Source organism: Solea solea, chromosome 7, assembly GCF_958295425.1.
Source record: "Solea solea chromosome 7, fSolSol10.1, whole genome shotgun sequence".
NCBI classification, from domain to species: domain Eukaryota; kingdom Metazoa; phylum Chordata; class Actinopteri; order Pleuronectiformes; family Soleidae; genus Solea; species Solea solea.
This window is the reverse complement of record NC_081140.1, coordinates 12268749-12290246: the sequence shown is the minus strand read 5'-3', so window position 1 is coordinate 12290246 and position 21498 is coordinate 12268749. Positions and strand designations below refer to the sequence as shown.

General features: G+C 36.7%; 2 protein-coding genes across 3 annotated transcripts in view; one reads left to right on the top strand and one right to left on the bottom strand.

Annotated features, from left to right (window-relative positions):
* Window positions 1-18802: 18802 nt before the first annotated feature.
* Window positions 18803-21498, top strand: part of megf6 (multiple EGF like domains 6) — a 45463-nt gene continuing 42767 nt past the window's right edge. For both annotated transcript variants that reach the window (XM_058633542.1, XM_058633541.1), the window contains exons 1-4: window positions 18803-19061; window positions 19969-20103; window positions 20350-20459; window positions 20659-20763. In XM_058633542.1, the coding sequence (XP_058489525.1) occupies window positions 18979-19061; window positions 19969-20103; window positions 20350-20459; window positions 20659-20763 (433 nt within the window). In that variant the 5' untranslated portion in view covers window positions 18803-18978. The remainder of the gene's footprint in view (window positions 19062-19968; window positions 20104-20349; window positions 20460-20658; window positions 20764-21498) is intronic.
* Window positions 19145-21498, bottom strand: part of scn4ba (sodium channel, voltage-gated, type IV, beta a) — a 204280-nt gene continuing 201926 nt past the window's right edge. The window contains exon 6 of the transcript XR_009240874.1: window positions 19145-19154. The gene's annotated coding sequence lies outside the window, so the exon portion shown is untranslated. The remainder of the gene's footprint in view (window positions 19155-21498) is intronic.

The following is a 21498-nucleotide window of genomic DNA, read 5'->3' as shown; positions in this document are numbered from 1 at the left end:
CCGATTTTGGACGACATACTATACTATGACATTTTTGACTGATTTTGGACGACATACTATACTATGACATTTTTGACCGATTTTGGACGACATACTATACTATGACATTTTTGACCGATTTTGGACGACATACTATACTATGACATTTCTGACTGATTTTGGAAGACATACTATACTATGACATTTTTGACCGATTTTGGACGACATACTATACTATGACATTTTTGTCACATATAGGACATTTCAAAAAAACATGCCTGAGATGGGTCTTGAACAGACAATCTTTCCCTCACTAAGCGTTTGCCTTAACCAGTAGAGCACAAGGTCTATCATTATCGCTGTGTTGACATCCTAACCTATGACTTTTTTGTCACATTATGGACGACATACTATACTATGACTTTTTTGTCACATTTTAGACGACATACTATACTATGACATTTCTGAACGATTTTGGACGACATACTATACTATGACTTTTTTGACCGATTTTGGACGACATACTATACTATGACATTTTGGTGTCATTTGGGACGACATACTATACTATGACATTTTTGACCGATTTTGGACGACATACTATACTATGACATTTCTGACCGATTTTGGACGACATATTATACTATGACATTTTTGAGTGATTTTGGTCGACATACTATACTATGACATTTTTGGCAGATGTTGGATGACATGCTTTACTATGACTTTTTTGTCACATATAGGACATTTAAAAAAACATGCGTGAGATGGGTCTTGAACAGACAATCTTTCCCTCACTAAGCGTTTGCCTTAACCACTAGGGCACAAGGTCAATCATTATCACTGTGCTGACATACTAACCTATGAAATTTCTGACCGATTTTGGACGACATACTATTCTATGACATTTTGGTGTCATTTGGGACGACATACTATACTATGACATTTTTGACTGATTTTGGACGACATACTATACTATGACATTTCTGACCGATTTTGGACGACATACTATACTATGACATTTTTGACCGATTTTGGACGACATACTATACTATGACATTTTTGGCAGATTTTAGACGACAAACTATACTATGACATTTCTGACCGATTTTGGACGACATACTATTCTATGACATTTTGGTGTCATTTGGGACGACATACTATACTATGACATTTTTGGCAGATTTTGGACGACATACTATACTATGACATTTTTTGAGTGATTTTGGACGACATACTATACTATGACATTTCTGACCAATTTTGGACGACAAACTATACTATGACATTTCTGACCGATTTTGGACGACATACTATACTATGACATTTTTGACCGATTTTGGACGACATACTATACTATGACATTTCTGACTGATTTTGGAAGACATACTATACTATGACATTTTTGACCGATTTTGGACGACATACTATACTATGACATTTTTGTCACATATAGGACATTTCAAAAAAACATGCCTGAGATGGGTCTTGAACAGACAATCTTTCCCTCACTAAGCGTTTGCCTTAACCAGTAGAGCACAAGGTCTATCATTATCACTGTGTTGACATCCTAACCTATGACTTTTTTGTCACATTATGGACGACATACTATACTATGACTTTTTTGTCACATTTTAGACGACATACTATACTATGACATTTCTGAACGATTTTGGACGACATACTATACTATGACTTTTTTGACCGATTTTGGACGACATACTATACTATGACATTTTGGTGTCATTTGGGACGACATACTATACTATGACATTTTTGACCGATTTTGGACGACATACTATACTATGACATTTCTGACCGATTTTGGACGACATACTATTCTATGACATTTTGGTGTCATTTGGGACGACATACTATACTATGACATTTTTGGCAGATTTTGGACGACATACTATACTATGACATTTTTGACTGGTTTTGGACGACATACTATACTATGACATTTTTGACCGATTTTGGACGACATACTATACTGTGACATTTTTGGCAGATTTTAGACGACATACTATACTATGACATTTCTGACCGATTTTGGACGACATACTATTCTATGACATTTTGGTGTCATTTGGGACGACATACTATACTATGACATTTTTGACTGATTTTGGACGACATACTATACTATGACATTTTTGGCAGATTTTAGACGACATACTATACTATGACATTTCTGACGGATTTTGGACGACATACTATACTATGACATTTTGGTGTCATTTGGGACGACATACTATACTATGACATTTTGACCGATTTTGGACGACATACTATACTATGACATTTTTGACCGATTTTGGACGACATACTATACTATGACATTTTTGACCGATTTTGGACGACATACTATACTATGACATGTTGACCGATTTTGGACGACATACTATACTATGACATTCTTGACTGATTTTGGACGACATACTATACTATGACTTTTTTGTCACATTATGGACGACATACTATATTATGACTTTTTTGTCACATTTTGGACGACATACTATACGATGACATTTTTGGCAGATTTTGGACGACATACTATACTATGACATTTTTTGAGTGATTTTGGACGACATACTATACTATGACATTTTTGACCGATTTTGGACGACATACTATACTATGACATTTTGGTGTCATTTGGGACGACATACTATACTATGACATTTTTGACTGATTTTGGACGACATACTATACTATGACATTTCTGACCGATTTTGGACGACATACTATACTATGACATTTTTGACCGATTTTGGACGACATACTATACTATGACATTTTTGACCGATTTTGGACGACATACTATACTATGACATTTTTGACCGATTTTAGACGACATACTATACTATGACATTTTTGACCGATTTTGGACGACATACTATACTATGACATTTCTGACCGATTTTGGACGACATACTATACTATGACATTTTTGACCGATTTTAGACGACATACTATACTATGACATTTTTGACCGATTTTGGACGACATACTATACTATGACATTTCTGACCGATTTTGGACGACATACTATACTATGACATTTTTGACTGATTTTGGACGACATACTATACTATGACATTTTTGACCGATTTTGGACGACATACTATACTATGACATTCCTGACCGATTTTGGACGACATACTATACTATGACATTTTGGTGTCATTTGGGACGACATACTATACTATGACATTTTGGTGTCATTTGGGACGACATACTATACTATGACATTTTTGACCGATTTTGGACGACATACTATACTATGACATTTCTGACCGATTTGGACGACATACTATACTATCACATTTTTGACCGATTTTGGACGACATACTATACTATGACATTTCTGACCGATTTTGGACGACATACTATACTATGACATTTCTGACCGATTTTGGACGACATACTATACCATGACATTTTGGTGTCATTTGGGACGACATACTATACTATGACATTTTTGACCGATTTTGGACGACATACTATACTATGACATTTTTGGCAGATTTTGGACGACATACTATACTATGACATTTTTGGCAGATGTTGGACGACATACTTTACTATGACTTTTTTGTCAAATATAGGACATTTCAAAAAAACATGCCTGAGATGGGTCTTGAACAGACAATCTTTCCCTCACTAAGCGTTTGCCTTAACCACTAGGGCACAAGGTCAATCTTCATTACTATGCTGACATACTAACCTATGACTTTTTTGTCACATTATGGACGACATACTATATTATGACTTTTATGTCACATTTTGGACGACATACTATACTATGACATTTTTGGCCGATTTTGGACGACATACTATACTATGACATTTTTGAGTGATTTTGGTCGACATACTATACTATGACATTTCTGACCGATTTTGGAAGACATACTATACTATGACATTTTTGACCGATTTTGGACGACATACTATACTATGACATTCTTGACTGATTTTGGTCGACATACTATACTATGACATTTCTGACCGATTTTGGACGACATACTATACTATGAAATTTTTGGCAGATTTTGGACGACATACTATACTATGACATTTTGGTGTCATTTGGGACGACATACTATACTATGACATTTTTGACTGATTTTGGACGACATACTATACTATGACATTCCTGACCGATTTTGGACGACATACTATACTATGACTTTTTTGTCACATTATGGACGACATACTATATTATGACTTTTTTGTCACATTTTGGACGACATACTATACGATGACATTTTTGGCAGATTTTGGACGACATACTATACTATGACATTTTTTGAGTGATTTTGGACGACATACTATACTATGACATTTTTGACCGATTTTGGACGACATACTATACTATGACATTTTGGTGTAATTTGGGACGACATACTATACTATGACATTTTTGACTGATTTTGGACGACATACTATACTATGACATTTCTGACCGATTTTGGACGACATATTATACTATGACATTTTTGACCGATTTTGGACGACATACTATACTATGACATTTTTGACCGATTTTGGACGACATACTATACTATGACATTTTTGACCGATTTTAGACGACATACTATACTATGACATTTTTGACCGATTTTGGACGACATACTATACTATGACATTTCTGACCGATTTTGGACGACATACTATACTATGACATTTTTGACTGATTTTGGACGACATACTATACTATGACATTTCTGACCGATTTTGGACGACATACTATACTATGACATTTTGGTGTCATTTGGGACGACATACTATACTATGACATTTCTGACCGATTTTGGACGACATACTATACGATGACATTTTTGGCAGATTTTGGACGACATACTATACTATGACATTTTTTGAGTGATTTTGGACGACATACTATACTATGACATTTTTGGCAGATTTTGGACGACATACTATACTATGACATTTTGGTGTCATTTGGGACGACATACTATACTATGACATTTTGGACTGATTTTGGACGACATACTATACTATGACATTTCTGACCGATTTTGGACGACATATTATACTATGACATTTTTGACCGATTTTGGACGACATACTATACTATGACATTTTTGACCGATTTTGGACGACATACTATACTATGACATTTTTGACTGATTTTAGACGACATACTATACTATGACATTTTTGACCGATTTTGGACGACATACTATACTATGACATTTCTGACCGATTTTGGACGACATACTATACTATGACATTTTTGACCGATTTTGGACGACATACTATACTATGACATTTCTGACCGATTTTGGACGACATACTATACTATGACATTTTGGTGTCATTTGGGACGACATACTATACTATGACATTTTTGACCGATTTTGGACGACATACTATACTATGACATTTCTGACCGATTTTGGACGACATACTATACTATGACATTTCTGACCGATTTTGGACGACATACTATACTATGACATTTTGGTGTCATTTGGGACGACATACTATACTATGACATTTTTGACCGATTTTGGACGACATACTATACTATGACATTTCTGACCGATTTTGGACGACATACTATACTATGACATTTTGGTGTCATTTGGGACGACATACTATACTATGACATTTTTGACCGATTTTGGACGACATACTATACTATGACATTTTTGGCAGATTTTGGACGACATACTATACTATGACATTTTGGTGTCATTTGGGACGACATACTATACTATGACATTTTTGACCGATTTTGGACGACATACTAACCTATGACTTTTTTGTCACATTATGGACGACATACTATATTATGACTTTTTTGTCACATTTTGGACGACATACTATACTATGACATTTTTGGCCGATTTTGGACGACATACTATACTGTGACATTTTTGACCGATTTTGGACGACATACTATACTATGACATTTTTGACCGATTTTAGACGACATACTATACTATGACATTTTTGACCGATTTTGGACGACATACTATACTATGACATTTCTGACCGATTTTGGACGACATACTATACTATGACATTTTTGACCGATTTTGGACGACATACTATACTATGACATTTCTGACCGATTTTGGACGACATACTATACTATGACATTTTGGTGTCATTTGGGACGACATACTATACTATGACATTTTTGACTGATTTTGGACGACATACTATACTATGACATTTCTGACCGATTTTGGACGACATATTATACTATGACATTTTTGACCGATTTTGGACGACATACTATACTATGACATTTTTGACCGATTTTGGACGACATACTATACTATGACATTTTTGACCGATTTTAGACGACATACTATACTATGACATTTTTGACCGATTTTGGACGACATACTATACTATGACATTTCTGACCGATTTTGGACGACATACTATACTATGACATTTTTGACTGATTTTGGACGACATACTATACTATGACATTTCTGACCGATTTTGGACGACATACTATACTATGACATTTTGGTGTCATTTGGGACGACATACTATACTATGACATTTTTGACCGATTTTGGACGACATACTATACTATGACATTTTTGACCGATTTTGGACGACATACTATATACTATGACATTTTTGACCGATTTTGGACGACATACTATACTATGACATTTCTGACCGATTTTGGACGACATACTATACTATGACATTTCTGACCGATTTTGGACGACATACTATACTATGACATTTCTGACCGATTTTGGACGACATACTATACTATGACATTTTGGTGTCATTTGGGACGACATACTATACTATGACATTTTTGACCGATTTTGGACGACATACTATACTTTGACATTTTTGGCAGATTTTGGACGACATACTATACTATGACATTTTGGTGTCATTTGGGACGACATACTATACTATGACATTTTTGGCAGATTTTGGACGACATACTATACTATGACATTTTTGGCAGATGTTGGACGACATACTTTACTATGACTTTTTTGTCAAATATAGGACATTTCAAAAAAACATGCCTGAGATGGGTCTTGAACAGACAATCTTTCCCTCACTAAGCGTTTGCCTTAACCACTAGGGCACAAGGTCAATCTTCATTACTGTGCTGACATACTAACCTATGACTTTTTTGTCACATTATGGACGACATACTATATTATGACTTTTTTGTCACATTTTGGACGACATACTATACTATGACATTTTTGGCCGATTTTGGACGACATACTATACTGTGACATTTTTGACCGATTTTGGACGACATACTATACTATGACATTTTTGACCGATTTTAGACGACATACTATACTATGACATTTTTGACCGATTTTGGACGACATACTATACTATGACATTTTTGACCGATTTTGGACGACATACTATACTATGACATTTCTGACCGATTTGGGACGACATACTATACTATGACATTTTTGACTGATTTTGGACGACATACTATACTATGACATTTTTGACTGATTTGGGACGACATACTATACTATGACATTTTTGACCGATTTTGGACGACATACTATACTATGACATTTTTGGCAGATTTTAGATGACATACTATACTATGACATTTCTGACCGATTTTGGACGACATACTATTCTATGACATTTTGGTGTCATTTGGGACGACATACTATACTATGACATTTTTGGCAGATTTTGGACGACATACTATACTATGACATTTTTGACTGGTTTTGGACGACATACTATACTATGACATTTTTGACCAATTTTGGACGACATACTATACTGTGACATTTTTGGCAGATTTTAGACGACATACTATACTATGACATTTCTGACCGATTTTGGACGACATACTATTCTATGACATTTTGGTGTCATTTGGGACGACATACTATACTATGACATTTTTGACTGATTTTGGACGACATACTATACTATGACATTTTTGGCAGATTTTAGACGACATACTATACTATGACATTTCTGACGGATTTTGGACGACATACTATACTATGACATTTTGGTGTCATTTGGGACGACATACTATACTATGACATTTTGACCGATTTTGGACGACATACTATACTATGACATTTTTGACCGATTTTGGACGACATACTATACTATGACATTTCTGACCGATTTTGGACGACATACTATACTATGACATGTTGACCGATTTTGGACGACATACTATACTATGACATTCTTGACTGATTTTGGACGACATACTATACTATGACTTTTTTGTCACATTATGGACGACATACTATATTATGACTTTTTTGTCACATTTTGGACGACATACTATACGATGACATTTTTGGCAGATTTTGGACGACATACTATACTATGACATTTTTTGAGTGATTTTGGACGACATACTATACTATGACATTTTTGACCGATTTTGGACGACATACTATACTATGACATTTTGGTGTCATTTGGGACGACATACTATACTATGACATTTTTGACTGATTTTGGACGACATACTATACTATGACATTTCTGACCGATTTTGGACGACATACTATACTATGACATTTTTGACCGATTTTGGACGACATACTATACTATGACATTTTTGACCGATTTTGGACGACATACTATACTATGACATTTTTGACCGATTTTAGACGACATACTATACTATGACATTTTTGACCGATTTTGGACGACATACTATACTATGACATTTCTGACCGATTTTGGACGACATACTATACTATGACATTTTTGACCGATTTTAGACGACATACTATACTATGACATTTTTGACCGATTTTGGACGACATACTATACTATGACATTTCTGACCGATTTTGGACGACATACTATACTATGACATTTTTGACTGATTTTGGACGACATACTATACTATGACATTTTTGACCGATTTTGGACGACATACTATACTATGACATTCCTGACCGATTTTGGACGACATACTATACTATGACATTTTGGTGTCATTTGGGACGACATACTATACTATGACATTTTGGTGTCATTTGGGACGACATACTATACTATGACATTTTTGACCGATTTTGGACGACATACTATACTATGACATTTCTGACCGATTTGGACGACATACTATACTATCACATTTTTGACCGATTTTGGACGACATACTATACTATGACATTTCTGACCGATTTTGGACGACATACTATACTATGACATTTCTGACCGATTTTGGACGACATACTATACTATGACATTTCTGACCGATTTTGGACGACATACTATACTATGACATTTTGGTGTCATTTGGGACGACATACTATACTATGACATTTTTGACCGATTTTGGACGACATACTATACTATGACATTTCTGACCGATTTTGGACGACATACTATACTATGACATTTTGGTGTCATTTGGGACGACATACTATACTATGACATTTTTGACCGATTTTGGACGACATACTATACTATGACATTTTTGGCAGATTTTGGACGACATACTATACTATGACATTTTGGTGTCATTTGGGACGACATACTATACTATGACATTTTTGACCGATTTTGGACGACATACTAACCTATGACTTTTTTGTCACATTATGGACGACATACTATATTATGACTTTTTTGTCACATTTTGGACGACATACTATACTATGACATTTTTGGCCGATTTTGGACGACATACTATACTATGACATTTTTGACCGATTTTGGACGACATACTATACTATGACATTCCTGACCGATTTTGGACGACATACTATACTATGACATTTTGGTGTCATTTGGGACGACATACTATACTATGACATTTTGGTGTCATTTGGGACGACATACTATACTATGACATTTTTGACCGATTTTGGACGACATACTATACTATGACATTTCTGACCGATTTGGACGACATACTATACTATCACATTTTTGACCGATTTTGGACGACATACTATACTATGACATTTCTGACCGATTTTGGACGACATACTATACTATGACATTTCTGACCGATTTTGGACGACATACTATACTATGACATTTCTGACCGATTTTGGACGACATACTATACTATGACATTTTGGTGTCATTTGGGACGACATACTATACTATGACATTTTTGACCGATTTTGGACGACATACTATACTATGACATTTCTGACCGATTTTGGACGACATACTATACTATGACATTTTGGTGTCATTTGGGACGACATACTATACTATGACATTTTTGACCGATTTTGGACGACATACTATACTATGACATTTTTGGCAGATTTTGGACGACATACTATACTATGACATTTTGGTGTCATTTGGGACGACATACTATACTATGACATTTTTGACCGATTTTGGACGACATACTAACCTATGACTTTTTTGTCACATTATGGACGACATACTATATTATGACTTTTTTGTCACATTTTGGACGACATACTATACTATGACATTTTTGGCCGATTTTGGACGACATACTATACTGTGACATTTTTGACCGATTTTGGACGACATACTATACTATGACATTTTTGACCGATTTTAGACGACATACTATACTATGACATTTTTGACCGATTTTGGACGACATACTATACTATGACATTTCTGACCGATTTTGGACGACATACTATACTATGACATTTTTGACCGATTTTGGACGACATACTATACTATGACATTTCTGACCGATTTTGGACGACATACTATACTATGACATTTTGGTGTCATTTGGGACGACATACTATACTATGACATTTTTGACTGATTTTGGACGACATACTATACTATGACATTTCTGACCGATTTTGGACGACATATTATACTATGACATTTTTGACCGATTTTGGACGACATACTATACTATGACATTTTTGACCGATTTTGGACGACATACTATACTATGACATTTTTGACCGATTTTAGACGACATACTATACTATGACATTTTTGACCGATTTTGGACGACATACTATACTATGACATTTCTGACCGATTTTGGACGACATACTATACTATGACATTTTTGACTGATTTTGGACGACATACTATACTATGACATTTCTGACCGATTTTGGACGACATACTATACTATGACATTTTGGTGTCATTTGGGACGACATACTATACTATGACATTTTTGACCGATTTTGGACGACATACTATACTATGACATTTTTGACCGATTTTGGACGACATACTATATACTATGACATTTTTGACCGATTTTGGACGACATACTATACTATGACATTTCTGACCGATTTTGGACGACATACTATACTATGACATTTTTGACCGATTTTGGACGACATACTATACTATGACATTTCTGACCGATTTTGGACGACATAGTATACTATGACATTTCTGACCGATTTTGGACGACATACTATACTATGACATTTTGGTGTCATTTGGGACGACATACTATACTATGACATTTTTGACCGATTTTGGACGACATACTATACTTTGACATTTTTGGCAGATTTTGGACGACATACTATACTATGACATTTTGGTGTCATTTGGGACGACATACTATACTATGACATTTTTGGCAGATTTTGGACGACATACTATACTATGACATTTTTGGCAGATGTTGGACGACATACTTTACTATGACTTTTTTGTCAAATATAGGACATTTCAAAAAAACATGCCTGAGATGGGTCTTGAACAGACAATCTTTCCCTCACTAAGCGTTTGCCTTAACCACTAGGGCACAAGGTCAATCTTCATTACTGTGCTGACATACTAACCTATGACTTTTTTGTCACATTATGGACGACATACTATATTATGACTTTTTTGTCACATTTTGGACGACATACTATACTATGACATTTTTGGCCGATTTTGGACGACATACTATACTGTGACATTTTTGACCGATTTTGGACGACATACTATACTATGACATTTCTGACCGATTTTGGACGACATACTATACTATGACATTTCTGACCGATTTTGGACGACATACTATACTATGACATTTTGGTGTCATTTGGGACGACATACTATACTATGACATTTTTGACTGATTTTGGACGACATACTATACTATGACATTTCTGACCGATTTTGGACGACATATTATACTATGACATTTTTGACCGATTTTGGACGACATACTATACTATGACATTTTTGACCGATTTTGGACGACATACTATACTATGACATTTTTGACCGATTTTAGACGACATACTATACTATGACATTTTTGACCGATTTTGGACGACATACTATACTATGACATTTCTGACCGATTTTGGACGACATACTATACTATGACATTTTTGACTGATTTTGGACGACATACTATACTATGACATTTCTGACCGATTTTGGACGACATACTATACTATGACATTTTGGTGTCATTTGGGACGACATACTATACTATGACATTTTTGACCGATTTTGGACGACATACTATACTATGACATTTTTGACCGATTTTGGACGACATACTATACTATGACATTTTTGACCGATTTTGGACGACATACTATACTATGACATTTCTGACCGATTTTGGACGACATACTATACTATGACATTTTTGACCGATTTTGGACGACATACTATACTATGACATTTCTGACCGATTTTGGACGACATACTATACTATGACATTTCTGACCGATTTTGGACGACATACTATACTATGACATTTTGGTGTCATTTGGGACGACATACTATACTATGACATTTTTGACCGATTTTGGACGACATACTATACTTTGACATTTTTGGCAGATTTTGGACGACATACTATACTATGACATTTTGGTGTCATTTGGGACGACATACTATACTATGACATTTTTGGCAGATTTTGGACGACATACTATACTATGACATTTTTGGCAGATGTTGGACGACATACTTTACTATGACTTTTTTGTCAAATATAGGACATTTCAAAAAAACATGCCTGAGATGGGTCTTGAACAGACAATCTTTCCCTCACTAAGCGTTTGCCTTAACCACTAGGGCACAAGGTCAATCTTCATTACTGTGCTGACATACTAACCTATGACTTTTTTGTCACATTATGGACGACATACTATATTATGACTTTTTTGTCACATTTTGGACGACATACTATACTATGACATTTTTGGCCGATTTTGGACGACATACTATACTGTGACATTTTTGACCGATTTTGGACGACATACTATACTATGACATTTTTGACCGATTTTAGACGACATACTATACTATGACATTTTTGACCGATTTTGGACGACATACTATACTATGACATTTTTGACCGATTTTGGACGACATACTATACTATGACATTTCTGACCGATTTGGGACGACATACTATACTATGACATTTTTGACTGATTTTGGACGACATACTATACTATGACATTTTTGACTGATTTTGGACGACATACAATACTATGACTTTTTTGTCACATTATGGACGACATACTATATTATGACTTTTTTGTCACATTTTGGACGACATACTATACGATGACATTTTTGGCAGATTTTGGACGACATACTATACTATGACATTTTTTGAGTGATTTTGGACGATATACTATACTATGACATTTTTGACCGATTTTGGACGACATACTATACTATGACATTTTTGACCGATTTTGGACGACATACTATACTATGACATTTCTGACCGATTTTGGACGACATACTATACTATGACATTTTGGTGTCATTTGGGACGACATACTATACTATGACATTTCTGACCGATTTTGGAAGACATACTATACTATGACATTTTTGACCGATTTTGGACGACATACTATACTATGACATTTCTGACCGATTTTGGACGACATACTATACTATGAGGGTCCACACGGTGGTGTAGTGGTTAGCACTCTCGCCTTGCAGCGAGAAGACCCGGGTTCGAGCCCCGGTTGGAACAAGGGCCTTTCTGCATGGAGTTTGCATGTTCTCCCCGTGTGTGCGTGGGTTCTCTCCGGGTTCTCCGGCTTCCTCCCACAGTCCAAAAACATGCAACGTGGGGATAGGTAAATTGTCTGGTTGTTTGTCTCTATCTGTGTGTGGCCCTGCGATGGACTGGCGAACTGTCCAGGGTGTACCCCGCCTATCGCCCGATGTACCTGAGATTGGCACAGCACCCCCCGCGACCCTCTGACGGAGGATAAAGCGGTAGATGATGACTGACTGACTGACTGACTATACTATGACATTTTTGACCGATTTTGGACGACATACTATGCTATGACATTTCTGACCGATTTTAGACGACATACTATACTATGAAATTCTGACCGATTTTGGACGACATACTATTCTATGACATTTTGGTGTCATTTGGGACGACATACTATACTATGACATTTTTGGTAGATTTTAGACTACATACTATACTATGACACTTTTGGTAGATTTTGGACGACATACTATACTATGACATTTTGGTGTCTTTTGGGACGACATACTATACTATGACATTTTTGACTGATTTTGGACGACATACTATACTATGACATTTCTGACCGATTTTGGACGACATACTATACTATGACATTTTGGTGTCATTTGGGACGACATACTTTACTATGACATTTTTGGCAGATTTTGGACGACATACTATACTATGAAATTTTTGGCAGATGTTGGACGACATACTTTACTATGACTTTTTTGTCACATATAGGACATTTCAAAAAAACATGCCTGAGATGGGTCTTGAACAGACAATCTTTCCCTCACTAAGCATTTGCCTAAACCAGTAGGGCACAAGGTCAATCATTATCACTGTGTTGACATCCTAACCTATGACTTTTTTGTCACATTATGGACGACATTCTATACTATGACTTTTTTGTCACATTTTGGACGACATACTATACTATGACATTTCTGACCGATTTTGGACGGCATACTATACTATGACATTTTTTGAGTGATTTTGGACGACATACTATACTATGACATTTTTGACCGATTTTGGACGACATACTATACTATGACATTTTTGACCGATTTTAGACAACATACTATACTATGACATTTTTGACCGATTTTGGACGACATACTATACTATGACATTTTTGAGTGATTTTGGACGACATACTATACTATGACATTTTTGGCAGATGTTGGACGACATACTATACTATGACATTTTTGACCGATTTTGGACGACATACTATACTATGACATTTCTGACCGATTTTGGACGACATACTATACTATGAGGGTCCACACGGTGGTGTAGTGGTTAGCACTCTCGCCTTGCAGCGAGAAGACCCGGGTTCGAGCCCCGGTTGGAACAAGGGCCTTTCTGCATGGAGTTTGCATGTTCTCCCCGTGTGTGCGTGGGTTCTCTCCGGGTTCTCCGGCTTCCTCCCACAGTCCAAAAACATGCAACGTGGGGATAGGTAAATTGTCTGGTTGTTTGTCTCTATCTGTGTGTGGCCCTGCGATGGACTGGCGAACTGTCCAGGGTGTACCCCGCCTATCGCCCGATGTACCTGAGATTGGCACAGCACCCCCCGCGACCCTCTGACGGAGGATAAAGCGGTAGATGATGACTGACTGACTGACTGACTATACTATGACATTTTTGACCGATTTTGGACGACATACTATGCTATGACATTTCTGACCGATTTTAGACGACATACTATACTATGACATTTTTGACCGATTTTGGACGACATACTATACTATGACATTTTTGGCAGATGTTGGACGACATACTATACTATGACATTTTTGTCACATATAGGACATTTCAAAAAACATGCCTGTGATGGGTCTTGAACAGACAATCTTTCCCTCACAAAGCGTTTGCCTTAACCACTAGGGCACAAGGTCAATCATGATCACTATGCTGACATACTAACCTATGACGTTTTTGTCACATTATGGACGACATACTATATTATGACTTTTTTGTCACATTATGGACGACATACTATACTATGACATTTTTGGTAGATTTTGGACGACATACTATACTATGACATTTTTGACCGATTTTGGACGACATATTATACTATGACATTTCTGACCGATTTTGGACGCCATACTATACTATGACATTTCTGACCGATTTTGGACGTCATACTATACTATGACATTCTTGACTGATTTTGGACGACATACTATACTATGACATTTTTGACAGATTTTGGACGACATACTATACTATGAAATTTTTGGCAGATTTTGGACGACATACTATACTATGACATTTTTGTCACATTTTGGACGACATACTTTACTATGACATTTTTGACCGATTTTGGACGACATACTATACTATGACATTTCTGACCGATTTTGGACGACAAACTATACTATGACATTTTGGTGTCATTTGGGACCACATACTATACTATGACATTTTTGACCGATTTTGGACGACATACTATACTATGACATTTTTGGCAGATTTTAGACGACATACTATACTATGAAATTCTGACCGATTTTGGACGTCATACTATTCTATGACATTTTGGTGTCATTTGGGACGACATACTATACTATGACATTTTTGACTGATTTTGGACGACATACTATACTATGAGGGTCACACGGTGGTGTAGTGGTTAGCACTCTTGCCTTGCAGCGAGAAGACCCGGGTTCGAGCCCCGGTTGGAACAAGGGCCTTTCTGCATGGAGTTTGCATGTTCTCCCCGTGTGTGCGTGGGTTCTCTCCGGGTACTCCGGCTTCCTCCCACAGTCCAAAAACATGCAATGTGGGGATAGGTAAATTGGACACTCCAAATTGACCATAGGAGTGAGTGTGAGAGTGAATGGTTGTTTGTCTGTCTCTGTATGTGGCCCTGCGATGGACTGGCGAACTGTCCAGGGTGTACCCCGCCTATCGCCCGATGTAGCTGAGATTGGCACAGCACCCCCCGCGACCCTCTGGTGGAGGATAAAGCGGTAGATGATGACTGACTGACTGACTGACTATACTATGACATTTCTGACCGATTTTGGACGACATACTATGCTATGACATTTCTGACCGATTTTGGACGACATACTATACTATGACATTTTGGTGTCATTTGGGACGACATACTATACTATGACATTTTTGACCGATTTTGGACGACATACTATACTATGACATTTTTGGTAGATTTTAGACGACATACTATACTATGACATTTTTGGCAGATTTTGGACGACATACTATACTATGACATTTTGGTGTCATTTGGGACGACATACTATATTATGACATTTCTGACCGATTTTGGACGACATACTATACTATGACATTTCTGACCGATTTTGGACGCCATACTATACTATGACATTTCTGACCGATTTTGGACGACATACTATATACTATGACATTTCTGACGGATTTTGGATGTCATACTATACTATGACATTCTTGACTGATTTTGGACGACATACTATATTATAACATTTTTGGCAGATTTTGGACGACATACTATACTATGACATTTTTGGCAGATTTTGGATGACATACTATACTATGACATTTCTGACCGATTTTGGACGACATACTATACTATGACATTTCTGACCGATTTTGGACGACATACTATACTATGACATGTTGGTGTCATTTGGGACGACACACTATACTATGACATTTTGGTGTCATTTGGACGACATACTATACTATGACATTTTTGACGGATTTTGGACGACATACTATACTATGACATTTTTGACCGATTTTGGACGACATACTATACTATGACATTTCTGACCGATTTTGGACGACATACTATACTATGACATTTCTGACCGATTTTGGACGACATACTATACTATGACATTTTTGGCAGATTTTGGACGACATACTATACTATGACATTTTGGTGTCATTTGGGACGACATACTATACTATGACATTTTTGACTGATTTTGGACGACATACTATACTATGACATTTTTGACCGATTTTGGACGACATACTATAGTATGACTTTCTTGAGTGATTTTGGACTACATACTATAGTATGACATTTTTTAACGATTTTGGACGACATACTATACCTCATTTTGGAGTTTATCTTCATTTGTCCATCACATTTATCAGTAACTTTATGAACAGATAGTGACGATAAGATAAGCAGCCTTCCAGGGAATCTGTGATGAAGTGACCGCAGTTCTCATCGCTTCACGTGGCCACATTCCACACCTACATGTCAGTCTCCTCACCTCAATCAATCCACACAGCAGTTATAATAAGTTTGAAAATAAATGCTAAGGGGCTACAAATATTAACTGAAACCAGCTTTGTCGTAATATTTTAGAAATATATACACATTTTTGTCAGAAATGTGAATGGTTGATTTAATAAATATATACATATATATGTATATATATATATATATATACATATACATATATGTATATGTATATTTATATATATACATGTATGTATATATATACGTGTTGGATATTTACATTATACATGTTATTATTCTACACAACAAATGGACGAATGGATCCAAAACTATGAATGTTTACAAATCCTCCTTTATGGTCTGGTCTATGTTGATGTTTTTCAAAGCTGAATATGCAAAATAAAGATAGACAATGCTAAAATATTAGATGTGGATGTTTTTCATGTGTAATAAAACAACAACGACAAATGCAGCAACCGTGTCCTTGCATGTACATTTTCTTCTGGGAAGTGGCACAAAGTGTCATGGCTGAATGTGTCTGCATGTTGTTGATATAGTGCTTGCCTCACACAGGTTGGTGTTGCAGGGGGGTTCGGGAGTTGGCCCCGCGGTGATTGTGGGTGGTGCGCTGAGACGGAGCCATTCAAAGACTGCGATTGACACTAAACAAGTCGTTCCTGTGTCCAGCCGGTGGAACAGCGTCTAGATCAGGAGAAACATGCGAGCATGAACTTGCACACATTTTTTTTAGGACGTTCTTTATTTGATGGACACTGAGTCTGCAGCGACTGAATACTTAAGTCCGCGTCTCTAACTGGATGAAATCATGTGCCCTCATATTTTCATTTTGTGTGTGATATTGATCAGAACAATGCACGTCGCATCATCGTTGGAGCTGCACTATGGCATGTGAGTAAATTGTTTAATTAAATATTAATTTTCCCCACTGTTTATTCCACTCATTAGATTTTAATCTGGTGAATGAGAAGCTTTTTTGATATGCTTAGAAATAACACACACGCATCATTTCAGAACAAGAGTAATCTACGTCGATTAAGTAAAATAAATAAATAATAATAATTTAAAAAATTGTAATAACTGTAGAATCTAATCTGCTAAATGTCCACCAGGAGTCGCCCTTTCGGGTCCCCTGTGAGGACTGATGTGCATTTAATCGCACTGTAGCTTCTGCATAGGAGCTTTCTATGCAATGTCATTTGTTTCGTATAGTTTATTATTCTACCAGATGTTTTCAAGTTAAAATAGACTTTGTTGGAAAGCACTGTAGAAGTGCTTTTTTTTTTTTTCTTCATCACAGCAGAGGCTGAATACTTCCTCTAATTAACTTCAGGGTACTCTGTATTGAAGCCAGATGGTTCTGTGGAGGACACCTCTGGACAGTTTACCTGCACTGACAACACAGATGGACGCAGGGAAGTTAGACAGATTAATTTACACTGCACATGCACAAATTGCAGACATTTTTAGTGAACTGAAATCCCCATGGAAATTATGTTGTTTATTGGATGCTGGAGGTAGTGTCCAAAACAGGTCTGCTTTTCCTGCACTTTACTCAAACACATTACACCAAACAGGAAGCTGAGTAATTGTCTGACAAACAGTGTGTTTGGTGATGATACAGCTGAACAGATCCCCCTTAGCCTACCTCCCAACTTAGTCCATACCTGCCTTATATTTTATTAATGAAGTAGTCTCATGCTGCTCTTTGAAGTCAACATAATAGGTGGAAAGTTGTTTGTTTTGTCTTAAATTGTACCTTTTCAATGCATCTGTTCATCAATTTCTCTTGTTCTAGGCCAAATGTTTGTGCCAATCAGGAGATGTCTATGTTGGGGGCCCGTCAGCCTTGTGTTCAGGCTTTTACCCGCATGGTCAAGGTTTGGAAACAGGGCTGCAGTAACAACAGATGGTGTATGGGGTATGAGAGGAGGTAAGAGCAAAATGAGCACTGAGTGAACAATCTAGCAGTCACAAAGCTAACACTACTATAGCAGTAGTAAAATACTCATTTCATGCAACTAATGCACTGTCTTCATTTACTATATGTAACAGGCACATTATTTTGGTGCTTGGTAAAAGGCACTCTGATGTCACATTAGCTTATATTCATTATACTGTGTAATATAAATGCCTTAAAATCTTATTATGTGACTGTGAGAGCATATCTCTTCCCCAGGACAGCATACTATACAGCATACAGGCAGAGGTACAGCATGGACTTGAACACTGTCTACAAGTGCTGCCCAGGATGGATTCAGAAGGATGAAGAGATGGGCTGTCTGCACAGTGAGTAATAATATTTTATAAACATATGTAGCACAGTGGGCTAGTTCTGCATCTGCTGTGAAGCTGCCATATACTAGTATAGTACTTGTATTTCGGACAAAGACTGGTCTGGAAGAATGTCACAAATACACAGGCTTTATGCATGAATACACAGTACAAAAAGCAGAACTATGGTGTATGTGATATCGGGTGTCTGCAGGGGTGTGTGCTGCCAACACATGTTTCAATGGAGGCCAGTGTGCAGAGACTGAAGACCAGATATGCCAGTGCCTACCAGGCTTCAAAGGAACACGATGTCAGTATGGTGAGTTGTCATTCCCCTCTGCTAAACATCACAATTTATCAATCCACATAACAGTAAAGGTAGCAGTGTTTGTGCAGATGGCAACCACCTTGAGATCCTATGTAGTGGTTGGTGAGGTTGCTCCGACTTTCTGAGATGGAAATCCGACTTGAAGGGGCATTCCTGTTGAAGGAACAACCCCCCTCAACTCAAATTCCGACTTCCAACTACAATTGGAACACACCATTAAAAGAAACAGTTCAGATCTTGTGCAGCTGTGATTGGATGAGGCTGTTCTGTGGGGGTCTTGGTTGTTAAAGTCAGAACTTAACAACTTACTTTGAAGGCTGAAGCCTGGAGTGCTGTGGCAAACCCGACCAGCCTTCACTCTGTAAATACTTCATGTTAATAAGGGTGTATGGCTAAGAAAGTAACACCCTGTCACATTTAATATAAATAATACTAATTAGACAAATTAACTTAATTTAAAGGGTGGTTGGTTTTTATACTACTGTCAAGCCATGGTCATGGAAAAGGTGGTGTACACCAGAATAAGAAGGTAGAACTAATGTCTCTCTTTTTTGTTTCATGGAAGCAGATTTCCTAAATCTATTGTGTTTTTCTCGTACATAGAATGAAATGCATTTGTTTTTGCATCTATTTGTGCATCATAAATAGTTTGTTAGCAGGTTGTTGAGGAGAGGAAAGGCTGTACCTTTTGCAACACATCTTAGGTTAAGTAAGGGAAAGTTAACT